Source organism: Dromiciops gliroides, chromosome 5 (assembly GCF_019393635.1).
Source record: "Dromiciops gliroides isolate mDroGli1 chromosome 5, mDroGli1.pri, whole genome shotgun sequence".
Taxonomy (NCBI): Eukaryota; Metazoa; Chordata; class Mammalia; order Microbiotheria; family Microbiotheriidae; genus Dromiciops; species Dromiciops gliroides.
This window is the reverse complement of record NC_057865.1, coordinates 181,181,674-181,199,126: the sequence shown is the minus strand read 5'-3', so window position 1 is coordinate 181,199,126 and position 17,453 is coordinate 181,181,674. Positions and strand designations below refer to the sequence as shown.

General features: G+C 35.3%; 1 protein-coding gene across 3 annotated transcripts in view; it reads left to right on the top strand.

Moving 5' to 3' along the window:
- The window catches only part of LOC122728395 (solute carrier organic anion transporter family member 1B1-like), an 83,154-nt gene that overhangs the window by 45,248 nt on the left and 20,453 nt on the right, over positions 1-17,453 (top strand). For all 3 annotated transcript variants that reach the window (XM_043966977.1, XM_043966979.1, XM_043966978.1), the window contains exons 10-12: positions 6,992-7,187; positions 9,720-9,885; positions 12,748-12,932. In XM_043966977.1, coding sequence (XP_043822912.1) covers positions 6,992-7,187; positions 9,720-9,885; positions 12,748-12,932 — 547 coding nt within the window. The remainder of the gene's footprint in view (positions 1-6,991; positions 7,188-9,719; positions 9,886-12,747; positions 12,933-17,453) is intronic.

Genomic DNA, 17,453 nt, shown 5'->3' with positions numbered 1-17,453 from the left:
CAGACACTTCACTAGCTGTGTGACCCTGGGCAAGTTACTTAACCCTCATTGCCCCCCCCCAAAAAATAATAATTTTCTTTCTCTGCTTTTGGTTTTCTTATTTTAGGTACCAGAAGCATATTTATTTCATAAAAGTAATTTGGTTAGTCTCTGCCTATTTTTTCCAAATAATTTATTTAGTATTGGAATTAATTGTTCTTTAAATATTTGATAGAATTCCTACTAAACTTGGTAGAATTCCTCTAAAGTCCAACTCAAATGCCACCTTCTGCAGGAAACCTTATCTCATTGGCCAATAATGACTTCCTGGACCTCACTTAGCACTTTGTTTCATACTTCTCTTATTCACTTACAGAACAGTGTGCATATAACAATCTGTATTAGGAGACTCTCATTGTAGACTCTAAGTTTCATGAAGGCATGGACTCACTTGTATATAAATGTGGTGTTTCACAGCTCTACCATCGTGCTGTTAAAATAGTGAATGCTTAATAAATAGGTGTTGATTTAATGAACTGAAAAAAAAAGATCTCATCTCCAATCTTCTCTAGCAAATTGCTTTCACAATTATCCTCATTCACTTTTCAATATCTTCCAATTAGTTTCTTCCCTAGAGTCTAAAGACAAGCTTGAAATTCCCATATTTTTACCAAATCCTCACTAGACACCCCTCCATCTCCTCAAGCTATTATTCTGGAGCTTGTATCCCTTTCATAGACGAAATGGGGTGTATAGGGGAGGGCTGTCTATACTAATTGCATCTCCTCTCCTCTTGCGTGCTTCTCAAACCTCTTTAGTCTGACTTTTGATGACAATACCCAGATAAAATTCCCTCTCCAAATATGTTAATGATCTCTTCATTGCCAAATCTGATGGTCTTTTCTCAGTCTTCATAGTTCTTGATCTCCCAGTAACAGATGCCACTGTTGGCCACCCTCGACTCAACTCCTGGATACTGTCAGATCTTGGTTGCACTGTTCTCTGTCTGTCTCACTCTCTGTCTCACTCTCTGTCTCTGTCTCTGTCTCTGTCTCTCTCTCTCTCTCTCTCTCTCTCTCTGTCTCTCTGTCTCTCCCTCCCTCCCAACTTTCCTAGCTAATCTTCAATCTCCTTTGCTGCTTCACCATTCATAACATTCCCCTATCTGTCAGTATAAATCAAGGCTTTCTTTGTTGCTAAAAACCACTGTTTTTAGGATAAAGGAGTATGGTGCTTTGTCAAAATCTTTTTCTGCATCTATTGAAATGGTCATGTGATTCTGGATGTTCAAAATGATTAATTATATTAACTGTTTTCCTAACATTGAACCATCTTTGCATCTGTGATATAAAACCCACTTGATCATAATGAATGATTTCTTGGATAAATTGCTGCAGCCTGTTTGACAGGATTTTGTTTAAAAATTTTAAGTCAGTTATTAACGATATTTTCTTTCTGTGTTTTATCTTTCACTTCTTTAGATTTTAGAATCATATTTGTTTCATAAAAGAATTCTGGTAGGGTTCTCTCTCAATTTGGGGGAATAATTTGTGAAATATGAGTATTAACTGTTGTTTAAAAGTTTGATAGAATTCTCCTGTTAATCAATCAGGTCAAAGAGTTTTGTTTTGTTTTGCTTTGGTTTGGTTTGGAGTTTTGGGGGGGAGTTGGTAGTTCCTCTACAGCTATATATATTTCCTTTTTATTTTTTTTTTAGTTTGGATGATTTATGATCTCTATCTGGTCTTCTGTTAGTTTGGATATTTTATATTTTTGAAAGTATTCCTCTATTTCCTTTGTGTTTTCAGTTTTGTTAGTGTATAATTTTGCATAATATGCTTTGATTATTCTATTTAGTTCTTCTCATTTTGCTATGGTTCCACCCTGATCAATTGGTATTTGTTTATTTTATTTCAATCAGATTAACTAAAGGTTTATCAAATTTATCAGTCTTCTCAAAGAACTAGATTTTAGTTTTATTTATCATTTCCATGGAGTTTTTGTTTTTAACATCTTTTCTCTTATGCTTTTTTTTTTTTTTGGTGAGGCAATGAGGGTTAAGTTACTTGCCCAGGGTCACACAGTGTCAACTGTTTGAGGCCAGATTTGAACTCAGGTCCTCCTGAATCCAGGGCTGGTGATTTATTCACTGCACCACCTAGCTGCCCCTCTCTTATGCTTATTTGAGGTGTATTTGTTGATTTTCTAATTTTAAAATGTATATTCAGTTCATTAATCTTCTCTTTTTTTCCATTTTATTAATGTATGATTGTAAAAATATGGTTTTCTCCAAGGACTGCTTTAGCTACATCCCAGAAATTTTAGTACATTTTTTCATTATTATAATTTTCTTTTACATAGTTATTGTTTCCATAATTTTTTTCTTTGACCTACTCATTATTTAAGATTTTATCACTGTCTCAATTTAGGTCTTTTTGTTTGTTTTCCTGAACCAATTTCTATTTTTATTACTGTTAAGGATGTGTTTACTATTTCTGCCTTTTCACATTTGTTTCCAATATTTTTGGGCTCTAGTATATGGTCAGTTTTTGTAAAAGTTCCATGTGGTTCAGAGAAATATATATATTCTTTTGCTATCTCAATTAAAGGACACCAGAAGTCTCAACTCAATTTTCTCTAGAAATTTTCAGTTCCATATTCCCCCTCTGGTTTATCTTTCTGTTAGACTTATGCAAAATTGGTAAAAGGATATTGGAGGGGTTTTTTTCATTATTTTTTTTACTGTTTATGTATTTTTGAAGTTCAGAAAATGTTTCCTTTATTTTTTGTTTTGTTTTGTTTTTTTGTTTTTGTAGGGCAATGGGGATTAAGTGACTTGCCCAGGGTCACACAGCTAGTAAGTGTCAAGTGTCTGAGGCTGGATTTGAACTCAGGTCCTCCTGAATCCAGGGCTGGTGCTCTATCCACTGCACCACCTAGCTGCCCCCAAATGTTTCCTTTATGAATTTGGATGTTAAGGAATTTGAAGCATATGTTTATTACTGATATTGGTTTGTGACTTTGGTTACTTTCAGTATAACATAGTTTCCTTGTTTATCCCTTTTTTTATTTTTTGAATGTTTGTGTAGTCTGATTGTATGATGACACCACCTGCTTTTTTTGGATTGATTTGATGCATAGTAGGGTTCTTTCCATCTCAGTTTTATTTTGTATATGTCTTTGTTTTTTAAATGTGTTTCTTATATTTTACATGATTGCACATGTATAACCTCTATGGGATTATTTACTATGTCAGGTCAGAGTGGGGATGGGAAGAGGGCTAGAATTTAGAACTCAAAACTTTTTATACATGTTAAAAATTATTTTAACATAAAATTGGAGAACAATTTAAATATTATTAAAAATTTGTGGGGCAGCTACATGGCACAGTGGATAAAGCACCGGCCCTGGATTCAGGAGGACCTGAGTTCAAATCTGTCCTCAGACAGTTGACACTTACTAGCTGTGTGACCCTGGGCAAGTCACTTAACCTTCATTGCCCCACCAAAAAAAAATTGTTTCTTGTAAGTGATGATTGTAGGGTTTTGTTATCTGGCTCAAACTGTTATTCTTTTTCATTTTATTGTATTGTTTGATCCATTCACATTTGGGGGTTTTTTGTTTGTTTGTTTTTGTTTTGTTTTGTTTTTTTGGTGGGGCAATGAGGGTTAAGTGACTTTTCCAGGTCACACAGTTAGTAAGCACCAAGTGTCTGAGGCCGGATTTGAACTCAGGTCCTCCTGAATCCAGGGCCAGTGCTTTATCCACTGTGCCACCTAGCTGCCCCCAATCTATTCACATTTAAAGTTATGAGGTAGTTTCATATTTTCCTCCATATATCTTTACATTTTTTCAGGTTATGATTTTTCCCATCTTCTGCAATAAGTGCATTATTATGTACCTTCAATTACTTTGCTTCAATATTTTTAAGGTGCCCCTGTTCCCAATGGCTCTCTTCTTCTTCTTCTTCTTCTTCTTCTTCTTCTTCTTCTTCTTCTTCTTCTTCTTCTTCTTCTTCTTCTTCTTCTTCTTCTTCTTCTTCTTCTTCTTCTTCTTCTTCTTCTTCTTCCCTCTCTCCTGCCATCCTCTCTTCTCATTTATTATACTTTTCCCTTTAGAGTTTTGTTTTTATCTGGTTCCCTCTTTTTTCTTCTCAGTTAAGTAGCTAAACCCTTTCTCTCCACCTCTTCAGCTAATCCTGTTCATTTGTTTGATTTTTTTCTTTTTCATTTCATTTTTGTGACCCTCTTCAAAAAAGGATTTCTTTCATTCTCTTCCTTATCCATCTTCTCTTTCAGTATCTGTTTATTCTCAACCCTCACTCTGATTTATCACCCCTATAATCAGCTGGTCTCCCTCTTCTTTATAATCTTCATACAATCAAAGCTTCCAAGATATCCATTCTAGGCTCTGAACTTTAGGTACTTTCTCCCACTGCTCTGTAGGACTTACCCCATGGATTGCCCTTTTCCATTTTGCCTCTCTCTCAGAACAGTGCCTATTATGGCAGATATCAGAGAGGACATTGCCTCTTAAAAGTAGCCCCCTTAAGGAGCTGGATTTTAAGGTGTCTCATCCTCTTCCCACACTGTGGAATTTATGATTCATAAGCTGACTTTTGGGGAGTCAGAACTTGTCCCAGCTGGATTTTGTGCCCTTCTTTCAGGCTTGGTAGAGTGCTGCATAGTTGCCCATCTACACAATGTCTTGTCTGGTGACCTGGCCCATTCCCTATGTTCCTTCATTCTCGGGCTCAATGGTGGGAATTCAAAGCCACTGGCACCAACAGCTCAGAGTCTGCTTTTCTTGGCACTGGCAGAGAGTGCATTTGTCTGAGGCTGCTTTCCCTGGCACTAGCATTGGTACTTTGGAATTTCAGAATACACTAGACTTTTACTCTTGAAAAGCTTGAAGGTTGAGGCCCTAGGAAACTTCCCCAGCATATATCCAGGGCTCTAGTGTCCTGGAAAGAGGGAGGGGGCATGATTATATGGATGGGTTTTGATGAAAGCCTATGTTGAATCCTTGGATTTTCTACTGCAGTCCTGACAGTGGTATTGTGGGAAGTAGGGGAGGGGTACTGAGTGAGCACAGGGTCAGGGATCATCAGTCCTTGGGTTTATTTGTTTTATTTTTTAACTTTATTTTGGACTCCAAGTTCCTATACCATGAAAATAGCTGAAATTGTTTTCTCTTTGGTGCATAATTTCTGTTTGGGGGTTTAGAGAGATTGTGGGAATCTGAGAAAATGTCTAATATATGATATTGGTACTGGGGTGGAGAAGCTTCATTGAAGTCATTTTTACTACTACTTTCAGATACATTCAAAGAAAATTCCTATACCTCATTTTGGAATATTAATTTGTTATATATACATGCTAAATCACTGACAAAATAAATACAAAAAAACTCCACTGTGCCAGCACCCCATCTCTTCAATGTACTTGCCTTAAGATTACATAGACCAGAAAACTAGAAGACTCAGCTCAAGGGTCATGTATTGATTCTCCCCATCTCCTAGTTGCTAACATCCTCTTCTCTAAGATGTTTTATCTATTTCAGAAGTACCTATAAATGTTCATGTAATTTTTTTTTCATTTTAATGTAAGCTCCTTAAGAATAGGGTGTGTTTTCATTTTTTCTTGGCATACTAATGGGTAATACAGGGCTGGCACATAGTAAAATGCTTAACAAATGTTTGTTGATTGATCAATTTATTAATTATGTTCAGGACCATCTAGTATAGAACAATTAGTGACCTTTATCTTATGGTATGTGTTTGTTCAAGTAATCTATGTTAGTGTCTCCTTCACCAACTTCAAATATATGTAATATATTTCAGATTTCTTTTACATATTGTCATTCCCCCATTAAAATGTAAGCTCTTGGAGGTGGGGTCTGCTTTTGCTTCTCCTTATATTTTTATTTCCAGCATTTACCACGGTGACTGGCACTTAGAAAATGCTTAATATACTAATTAGTGTGAAGTCAAGCAATTTAAATCTGTTTTTATAAACATTTTTATTTAAATTTTTGAGTTCCAAGTCCTATCCCTCCTTCCCTCCCTTCCCTCCTCCCTCCCCTGGGAGGCAATCAGATATAGGTTATACATGTGCAATTATGTAAAACATTAGCATATTAGTCAAATAAAGGTCAAAAATGTAAGAAAGTGAAAAATAGCATGCTTCACTCTGTGTTCAGTTGATATCAGTTCTTTCTTTAGAGGTGCATAATATGCTTCATCATTAGTCCTTTGGGATTGTCTTAGATCATTTGTATTGCTGAGAATAATTGTCATTCACAGTTCTTCACTGAACAATATTGCTGTCACTATGCACAATGTTCTCCTGGTTCTGCTCACTTCCCTATACATTAGTTCACATAAGTCTTTATAGGCCTTTCTGAAATCATCCTGATTGTCATTTCTTATAGAACAATATTATTCCATTAGAATCATATACCACAGGTTGTTTAGCCATTCCCTAGTTGATGGGCATCCCTTTGATTTCCAGAAATTTAGTTCTTGACTAAGGAATAATATTGGAATGAACCAAGGCCTTTAGGTAGAGAGCATAAGGTTAGCAAGAAATAAAAATGGGCTGTGCTCTTAATTTGAAGAAAGAAAGCATCCATCCTCTCCTGCCAGTAGGGGAAGTATGACCAATGACTGTTGTCATCAAATTTGAATAGATGGCTTCCTTTCCTATGTGGAATGATTAATCATATTGAAGCCTAGCCTTCAGAGAATATGAAAATGTATTTGTGAGTTAAAGACTTCAATTTAAAAATGCATGTGGGGCAGCTAGGTGGCACAGTGGATAAAGCACCGGCCCTGGATTCAGGAGGACCTCAGATTCCATCCTCAGACACTTGACACTTACTAGCTGTGTGACCCTGGGCAAGTCACTTAACCCTCATTGCCCTGCAAAAAAAAATGCATGTGTTGCCCAACATATGCCAGAGAAGTGTGGTTACATATTCTCAATTATTATTTTTCTTCTCTTCCTTCCAGGAGTAATATCAATGCCTGTTATTGGTATTTCAGTTTTTTTAGGAGGATTTATTTCTAAAAAATTAAAATTGAGAAACCTTGGAATTGCCAAATTATTCTTCATTACTCACATTTGTGCTGTTTCTTTACAAATACTACTTATGTCATTCAACTGTGAAAGAAGACCAATAGCTGGCTTAACAGTAACTTATGATGGGTATGTAGCTATTAGCAATTACTTATATAATAATATGAATAAATCATGATGTAATAATATTATTTATCAATTTGAATTACAGAAGAACAACTATTCAATTGCATAGCATGTATAATTGCATAAAAATAATCATATACTTTCTTGTCATATATCATATTATATAATATATATTGTCATCCATATTGTAAGTCTCATGTAACATATGTTAAAATCTCACATAACATTTTATTATAATCTATGACATAGTATAGTTTTCATATATTATATAATCATATATCACATATGCTATATGATTAAGATTATATTATATAACCCAATTATATGATAATATAATTAACAGTCAAGTGATACAGTAGATAGAGCACTTGGCCTTGAGTCAGAAAGACTTAAGTTCATATCCTATCTGAGACACTTACTACGTGACCTTAGGCAAATTGCTTAATCTGTTTTCCTCTGTTTCCTCATTTGTAAAATTATGATACTAATAACACCTACCTTCCAGCGTTGAACATCAGGACCAAATGAGATAATATTTGTAGAGTGCTTGACACAAGGCCTGAAATATAGTAAGCACTATGTAAATAATATCAATTATGATTTTTAATATTAAATATATACCATGAAAATAAAAGTCTCTGTACTATATATTCCCAAGCATAATTAATCCATTGATTTCCATCACAAAATATATAGGAATCATGGGAAAATTTTATACTTACCTAAAACATTTATGCATGTATGTGTATGTATAATATATATATGTATGTATACTATATATGTAACAAATATAAAATATATCATATAAATGTAATTCCATTTGATTGTCATAGTAACTGTGAATTAGGTGCTTTGACAATGTAAACTACAGATGAGAAAACTGAAGTTGAGAGTTCAAATGATTTACTGATGGTCACATTGCTAGTAAATGTTTGAAACAGGTCTTTCTGAGTCCAAATCCCACATCATGTTACATATATTTCAAAACATTAAATTATTAATGTTTACAGTTTCTCTAAAATTCTGGGGTTACCATATATATTTACCCTCAAAACCATTCTTAGGATACACCTCCGCCTCCTTTTTTTAGGCTATTTATTTCTTTGTGAAGTGATCTTAACATCCTTGTTCTTCCCTCTATCAGAGACAAGATTTACATGCACACTTCCAGCCTCCTTCTGATGCCCAGGACTTCCCACACCAAGAATATGCAGGATCAGAATTGACCTGCCTAGTAGTTGTATATTTGTATTGTTGGTTTTCTAACTCCCTAGAACAACCCTCTGACATGGGTTGGTACTTTGGGCTATTCAAATAGTGGGGGAAGTTGCCTAATAAAAAATAAAAAAGTAAAGTCTGGGGAGTGATTTTAACAGCACCATGAAAGAAAAGCAGTACTTCCACGGAAGGTATAGACTTCCTGGGTTTATTTTTCCTAGAACCTGACTAAAAACCAGCACACAAATGAAGTAATAACTTTATTACAGTGCCCACCACTTATTTTGCTATTATTTCAAGCCATCCTCTCACCTCCTAGCATAAATCACTGGGGAGATATCATTGGCATAAATATTCCTCATAGACTCATGTCTGCACTGAAAACTACTGCTCTTTAAAGGTTAAGTAAATGTTCCCTTGTGTTGACTGCAGAAATAGCCAAATAGCACCTTAACAAGGCATCCTTTTTTCTGCAATTCAGAAAGAAACAATAACATCACCATTTTTAGAACATATTAATGGGGCATGGTATAGTGATAGGTGTTGCCTCAAGAGAATTAACTCATGTAGATCCAGAAAATATCTTTTAGGAAAATTTGGCCTCATTCAAACTCCCTTGATTTTTCAAGATTGATCCAATGCAGCAAGTTGGTACATGGTGCTATACCTAGAATCAAGAAGACTTGAGTTCAAATTTAGCACAGACACTTAAAAGCTAAGTGACCCAGGCAAATCGCTTAACATCTGACTGTCTCAGTTTTCTCATAAGTATAATGGGAATAATAGTAGCAACTACTCAATCTCCATGTTTTTTTGGAGATATTATTTGTGAAACACTTAAAGCACTGTATAAATACTAACTATTATGATGATAACAATACATAAGGGTGTTGCAATGTATTTACTTATGTGATGAAAGGCTATCTATGCAAAATACTATATAATAAAAACATATAATATGTATATACATTTCATCTATATGAATAACATTCATAGAATTTTTGAGCTGCAAATATAAATTGAGGTCCAGAGAAAGGGAATGAGTTGCCCAGGATGACATATCCAAATTGGAATGGAACCCAAACCTAAATCCATGACTCTAGCACTCTTTTCTAGGGCCTCTCTTCAGGAAGTCATAACTAGTTATATTTGTTTCTTTCCTTAATTGAATTTATTGCAATTTTTTGTAACTGTAGGAGCAAAATATACATTTTAAAATGTTGCCTTTGTGATATCTTTATCAGTTTTTTTTATTGCTATCTTAGAAGACAATTTTCTTTCTCTTATTTCTGACATATGTCAACATTTTGACTGCAGGAATGACCCAAGGACGTATCCTCAAAATACCCCGTTTTCTCTCTGCAACTCAGATTGCAATTGTGATGCCAATGTCTGGGATCCTGTCTGTGGGGACAATGGACTCACTTATATATCCCCCTGTTTGGCTGGTTGTAAAGCTTCAGTAGGCCGTGGAAAGGACATGGTATGTTTGGTGATTGTTGTGTCTTCTGCATCATAATCATCACAGATTTAATTGGGCAATTGCATTCAATTCAGTCAACCATTGATCAGTTCAGGAAAATGCTTAATCACAAGAGTGTTGGTTTATTGCTGAATACAGAGAGATTATAAAAAAACATTTGTTCCTAACTGGGGCAAAATATGTGGATACAAGCAGACCTTCCCATATCTAAACACCAAACTCTGAGGTCACACTGTCACATATCTCTTAAATTTGTAAATATGAGTGTATGTGTTTGTAAAATATTATGACACTTGGAGATAATATGTAAGAGACCTTCCAGAAAATAGGAAGCCAACAAAAATGAAATTAATGTTCTAGGTAGGTACCAATCCTAGAATATAAAACTATTTCTTCTAAGAAGGTTTCTATAGTGAGGAATTAATTAGGAATGAAGAAAGAGGTACATTTAGTTAAATCATGACTGTCAAAATAATTGACCTTTTTTACTTCTATTCAATTAACTATAAATATTTTCACAAACCTATTTTATAGGTACAGTATTAATGGAAGGCAGCTTTGGAACTTTCATTTAGCATAGAACATAAATCTTATAATAATCAGGAACAGTTTGAATATGGCTACTTACTCCTGATGGAGAAGGAAATGGCAAACTACTCCAGTATCTTTGCCAAGAAAATCATAATGGGGTCACAAGAGTCAGACATGACTGAAAAGACTGAACAACAACAACTCTCTTTGAATTTCTGAGGGAACACAATGAGAATATTTCAGTGATAACAATAGATTTTTGTGTGTCCTAGTCAGTATTCCTTCTCATTTCAGGTAACATATTTAGGCCCAAGGGTATCCACAACAGTCCAAAAGTATAAACTAGGGCAGAAAATAAACGGTCTCTGCCTTGGGATCACAGCTAGACTTAGTGGTACCTGAGCACTAGTGCATTTATCATTGGCCCTCTGACCTCTCAGACCCTGGATCTTATCTTCCTGATAGTATTCCTTAAATTATTTTCCTAGACACCACTTCTTACAACAGAGGCAATATAGTGGAGTGGAAAATATTAGCTTGGGAGACAAGAGACCTGGTATCTGGTTCCTCTTCTTCTACTGATTAATTGAATGACTTTGAATAAGTATCTTTACCCTATAGGATGTCAGATTTCTCATCTATAAAATTAAGGGGCTTGGACTACATGATCTCTAAAATTCCTTTCAATTTTAAAACTTCAGCCTTCTATAAATCCTAGAAGTTACTATACCCTTGTTGACTGGTCTACCTTCTAGTTCTAGCCCCTGTTGGGTATTCTAGTTCCATTGCCTTGCTGTGCCCATTGTCTTATAATCAATATTACATCAACAAATATTTATTCAACACTTACAATCAGGCACTGTACTTGGTCCTGGGAATACAAATACAAAAGCAAAACAATTCCTGTCACCAAGAATATATGTTGTCAGGGAAAACAATATGCATGCCTTGCCCCAGATCAAAAATTGTGTCCTAAAGCGCTTAATTAATCCTTTAATCCTCCCTAAACAAACTCTTGCTCAGGGGGTATTTGTCCTCATTAATGGTCTTATTCCTTTATATCTAAGTCTGACCCTAGCTGTCAAACTTTTGTCCTCCCCTACACCTTTTCCTTCTCAAACAAAAATCAAAACAGTTTTGTCATAGCTCCATGAATGGGTATATCAATCTATTTTCTATTTCTGTATGGTTCCATTCAAACTCCCTGTAACTTTCCAAAATAAAATACCTCTCCTTTACCCCTTACTCCTTTATAAGCTATACCATACTCTTAAAACATAAGATCCTTGGGGGAAGAGATGGTATTTCCTCTTTTACAATTTTATTTTATGTCTGCCCAGTCTTACCACATTGTTTGGTACATGATAAATATTCAACAAATGTGGTTTTTTAAGTTTATTTCTTTTTCATCCGTACAACAATATGCAAAATATATTCAGTATAAAAAACAAGATCATTTTAAGAAAGAAGAGAGGCTCTATCAGCTAGGAAGATTAAGTTATAAAAGGCCATTGTATGTGTGATACACACACAAATATGTCAAACCACTTTTTCATTTGCACAGATAGAGTTGTAATCACATATACTCACTCATACATATATGTGTATATATGGACATACATAAATGCTCACCAAATTTTGATACACAGTGACAGCTACTTGAACAATGTGCACACACACAAACACAATATTGAGTCAATGGTCATACTTAATAAGAAGTAGGTGAGAATAAATAGGTACAAATGAGTGATTGAGTTATAGTGAAGTTAGAAATGAGGTGATAACTATGAGTAAAAGCAATATAGAAAGTTAGATTAAAATGATTAGCTAATGGTGTTTCATTTGCATTTTAGACATTATGCAGTAACTTGTTGATTTTTTTTAATATAATGAGTAAAAAAAGTAATAGTTGCTTCCAAATATTTTTCAATAATACATTAGACCATAGAGAATAAAGACAGACTTCTAGGAAACCTATTTACCTTTCAAATTATCACAGTAAAAAGAGCACTGAATTGGGAGTCAGGCAACCTAAGTTCAAATTCCAGTCCTGCTACTTATTTCTATGATCTTGATCGATTCATTTCCCTCCATGAGTTTCAATATCCTTTTCTATGAAAAAAATAATTTGGGTTTTTTTAAAGATAATATCCAAACTCTAAAACTATGATCAAATGAAAGACTATATCAACTCAAGAAGGTTTTAGAGTTCTCCAATATTTAGTTAAGTTGATGGATGCTTCCTTCATTTTTTTTTATATAAAGAAATGTTTTATGGCCTGTGTTGTGTTTTGTCAATGCATTTTATAATAATTTTTTAAATTATTTTAGGTCTTTCATAACTGTAGCTGTATTGAAGCTAACAATTTCCAATCCAGAAACACCTCAGCTCATTTGGGTCAGTGCTCAAGATCAGATGATTGTTCAAGAAACTTTATTTATTATATGGCAGTACAAAGTTTGAGCTCTTTCATTGGAGGATTGGGAGGTTCCCCTAGACTTATGATGGTTTTTAGGTAAGTAATGTAAAAATCGTTATCGTTTACATGATTACAAAAATAATTTTATCTTCTATTAAGAATAAAATAGATAAAAAGACATATTGACCTTATTGATTTTCATTAAAATAAAGAAATGCTGGATTGATAGAATTTAGTGTTTCCCAAGAATTATATCCTGGCTTCTTTTTTTTCCCCATACAGATATTTGGAAGAGTGGGGACTTTGTTTATCTGATTGCTGTTCATTTGTTTATTTGTTTATTATACAGAGGAATTACTTGCACTATGGTAAAAATACAAATTGATGCCAATATTAGCTGGTATTATATCTTTCAAAAATGGATCTATTGGGGCAGCTAGGTGGCACAATGGATAGAACACTGGTCCTGGAGTCAGGAGGACCTGAGTTCAAATCCGGTCTCTGACACTTAACACTTACTAGCTGTGTGACCCTGGGCAAGTCACTTAACCCCAATTGCCTCACCAAACAAACAAAACAAAACAAAAATGGATCTATTTTGACTGTTATGGCATCATCATGATATACCTTTCAAGAAATATAAATGACCAAAGGCTTATAGATTTCTGAGAAGCTTAGGGTTTTCATATCATAAATACATCAAGAAAGGAGTTGTAAAGGCACTGAATATGTGGAGCACCAAACAATTAAAACTAAAATTAAGTATATGTTAACAGAAACGAAAGAACGGATTGACTGTTTGGGAATCTCTTTGAAATCAGATTATTTAGGAACTGGGTATGTGCACTCTATAGAAAAGAAATTAGGATGAGGTACTAGATGGACTAGACTTCTTTAACAATTAGAACTAGAACAAGTAGAACAATTCATTCAAAAATGGAACTGGTTGCCTCAGGAGACTGCACATTTCCTTTTTTCTTTAGAAGAGCAAATGTTGGAGAAAAAATTCTTGTGATTGGACAAACAAGCTTCCTGTGATCCTTTCCAATTTTTAATCTTTGAGTCTTTATAAAATCATACCATCATCTGCTTAATATAAAAGTAAAAATTAATGTGAAATTAATTGAAAGCATTGATCAATTAACAAACATTTATTAAGCACTAATTATTTTCCAGATCCTATAAAATCTCTGCGGATACAAATATACTGTAAAAACAGTCCCTGTCCTCAAGGCGTTCATATTTTAATAGGGGACAACGTATAAATCAGACCATATTGGATAAGTATAAAACTGATGGAAGACAATCATATAGGGTATGTCACTGGTAGACCAAGAAACCAAGAAAGACCTCCTGGAGAAAGTGGCACTTGAACATTCCAGGCATGAAGTAGAAAGAGTAAAAAATCATTGAGATAGAAGAGGAACATCAAATGGGCTACTATGGCTGTATCAAAGATGGCATAGAGGAGAGGAGAATATAAGATTGAAAAGTAGAAAAGGATCAATTAATGAAGGATTTTAAATGCTAAACAAAAAAAAATGGTTCTAAAAGTAATAGAGAGCTACCAGAATTTACTGAGTAGAGATCTGAGGAGATATGTGTTTCTGGCTGTCTGTGTGACACTATGTCTATGAATGACATAATCAAACCTGCAATTTGGGAAAATCACTTTAGCTGTTGAGTGTGGGATAAATTGGAGTGGTGAGGATACTCTAGACAAGGAGACCAGTTAGAAGTCTAATGTGATATTTCAGGGCAGAGCTATTGATGGCCTGAATTAGGGAGGTATGAGTGGAGAGGAAGTGTACATGAGATATGTTGTAGAGAAAAATTACAACATTTGGCAACTGATTGGGCATATAAAATGATGGAGGGTGTCAGGGATAACCGTGAGGTTCTGAACCTGGGTGACTAGAAGGATAGGGGTACTGACAAAAGAAATTGGGAAGCTCAGGAGAAAGGAAGGCTTAGGAGTAAAGATAATGAATTCAGATTTAGACATGTTGAGTTTGAGATGGTGATTGTGATCCAGTCTGAACTGTCCCAAAGGCAACTGGCACTGCAACACTGGATATCAACAGAGAATATGACTAAATAAATCAATCTTGGAATAATCTGCAAAGAAATGAAAATGAAGCCCCAGGAGCTAAAGAGATTACCAAGTAAGAGAGTATAAAGAAAAAAAGAGAAGAGGACTTTTAACAAAGCATTGAGAAACATCCCCATTTGATATGACATGATATGATATGATATGATATCCCCAATTGATATGAGTGAAAAACTGGGAAGAGAAAAAGGAATAGTCAGAGAGAGACAGAGACATTGAGATAAAGAAATACACAGGGGGCAGCTAGGTGGCACAGTGCATAAAGCACCAGCCCTGGATTCAGAAGGACCTGAGTTCAAATCTGGCCTCAGACACTTGACACTTACTAGCTGTGTGACCTTAGGCAAGTCACTTAACCCTCATTGCCCTACAATAAACAAAAACAAAAACAAAAAAGAAAAGAAAAGAAATACACAGAAGGATACAGAGAAAGTGAGGAAGACAGAAAGAACATCATCATAAAGTCCCAGGGAGGAGAGTATATCCAGAAAGAGATGAGGATTAAGGAAATCAAATGCTGCAGAGAAGTTAAGATGACTATCAAGAAAAATGCATTAGATCTGCAAAATAAAATATCATCAGTAACTTTCAAAAAATTAGTTTCAGTTGGATTCCAGAATGCAAAGGGTTTACAAAAAAAGTGAAAGAAGAAAGGGCACCAATTCTAGATGGCTTTTTCAAGGTCTTTAGCTGAAAAGAGTGAGGGAATGATTTCTGGAAGGCAGGGAAGGATATACAGAAGATTTTTTTTAGTGATGAAGAAGAGTTGGTTTAATTATAGACAAAAAGGAAGGAGCCAATAAATAGGGAGAGATTGAAAATTAGCAAGTGAATGGGGATTATGGTGGAAGAAATCTGCTAGAAAACACAAACATAGATAGGCTATAAAGAGGTTGGCCCTGGCAACCATAAGAGCCATCTCATTACCAGATATTATAGTAAGTGAGAGGCAGAGCCAAGATGGCAGAGAGAAGCCAGGAAGTTGCCTGAGCTCTCCCTAGTTTCCCTTGAAAACAACTTTAAATCAAATCTCTGAATGGATTCAGGAGCTACAGAACTTACAAAAGATGGAGTGAAACAATATTCCAGCTTAAGGTAACTTAGAAGGACTTCAGGAAAGGTCTTTCTCACTTGGGTAAAGGGGGAGTGCAGTCCAGTACAGTTCAGACAGTGTCCCGGCAAGTCAGGAGAAGGCTCTTAGACACAGCACAGATCAAAAGCTGAGGCCCCTCAGTCCAGGCTCAGCAGGTTATTGGCACAGCAGGTCAGCTGTGAAGCCTCCAGCCCCAATACAGAGGTCAAACTGCCAATCGGGAAACCCCACATATAATGGGTGTGGCTAGGCTGGGCCACCCCAGCACAATGAGCAAGCCAAGAGTCCCTGAGGCCCCAATAAAGAAAGCCAATGGTCAGGCCCTGGTCCCCAACACAATAATCTGGGGACAGTGCCCCTGTGACCCAGGAGCAGAGATGAACTTTAAAAGTCACAAAATAGGCTAAAATATGAGTAAGAAACAGATAAGAACTCTGATCATAGAAAGATATTGTGGTGACAGGGAAGACCAAAACACAAACTCAGATATGGATAACACTGTCAAAATGCCTACATGTGATACCTTAAAAGGGGAAGATGAATTGGTCTTAAGACCAAAAAGCTTTCTTGGAAAAACCTAAAAAGGATTTTAAAAATAAAATAAGAGAGAAGAAAAATTGGAAAAGAAATGAACATTATGCAGGAAAATTATGAAAAAAGAGGCAATAGCTTGATAAAGGAAGCACAAAAATTGACTGAAGAAAACAATTCCATAAAAAATACAATTGGCCATAGGGGAAAAAATTCACTGAAGATAACAACTCCTTAATAAGTAGAATTGGCCAAATGTAAAAGGAGGTACAAAAGCTAACTGAAGAAAATAATTCCAGATGTAGGAAGTGAATAGATGTGTGATAATATCAGGGAGATGTTCCATGAAGAGGAGTGGAGAAAAGGGAGGTCTTAGTGAATGGCCTCATTATTACAGTTGATGTAATGGGTGGATGAAGGAATCCACTAAGAAGCACTAGAATTGGCTTCCTTCCTGTAGTAAGATGCCTGTTTAAATTAGCTAGCATAAATTTATATTAGACCTAGTAAATACAATTTTGTAATTCCCTCCAGTTACATTAAGCAGCATTTGAGTAGAGAAGACAAAAGATTTTAGCAGCTCCATGCTAGACTTTGCAAGTAAGCAGAAAATTGTTTATTGAGAGCTTTTAAGTATGTCACCTCCAGAATTCTTTACTTGTTTATGTAAGTGGTCTGTCTTAGACATTTTCTAAGCTTTTATTTTCTTACCTATTCTGACTCCTTTTTCACACAATGTGGTTAGGTGCTGAAAAGACAGAATTCAAATGGGAGGAAAGAGTCAAGTTGAAGGTAGAGTGAAAGTCAGCATTTTTTTCCCAGTTCACGCAAGATACCTCCACAAAAACCTGGGAAATGTGCTATGTTGAATTCTGATGAGGAA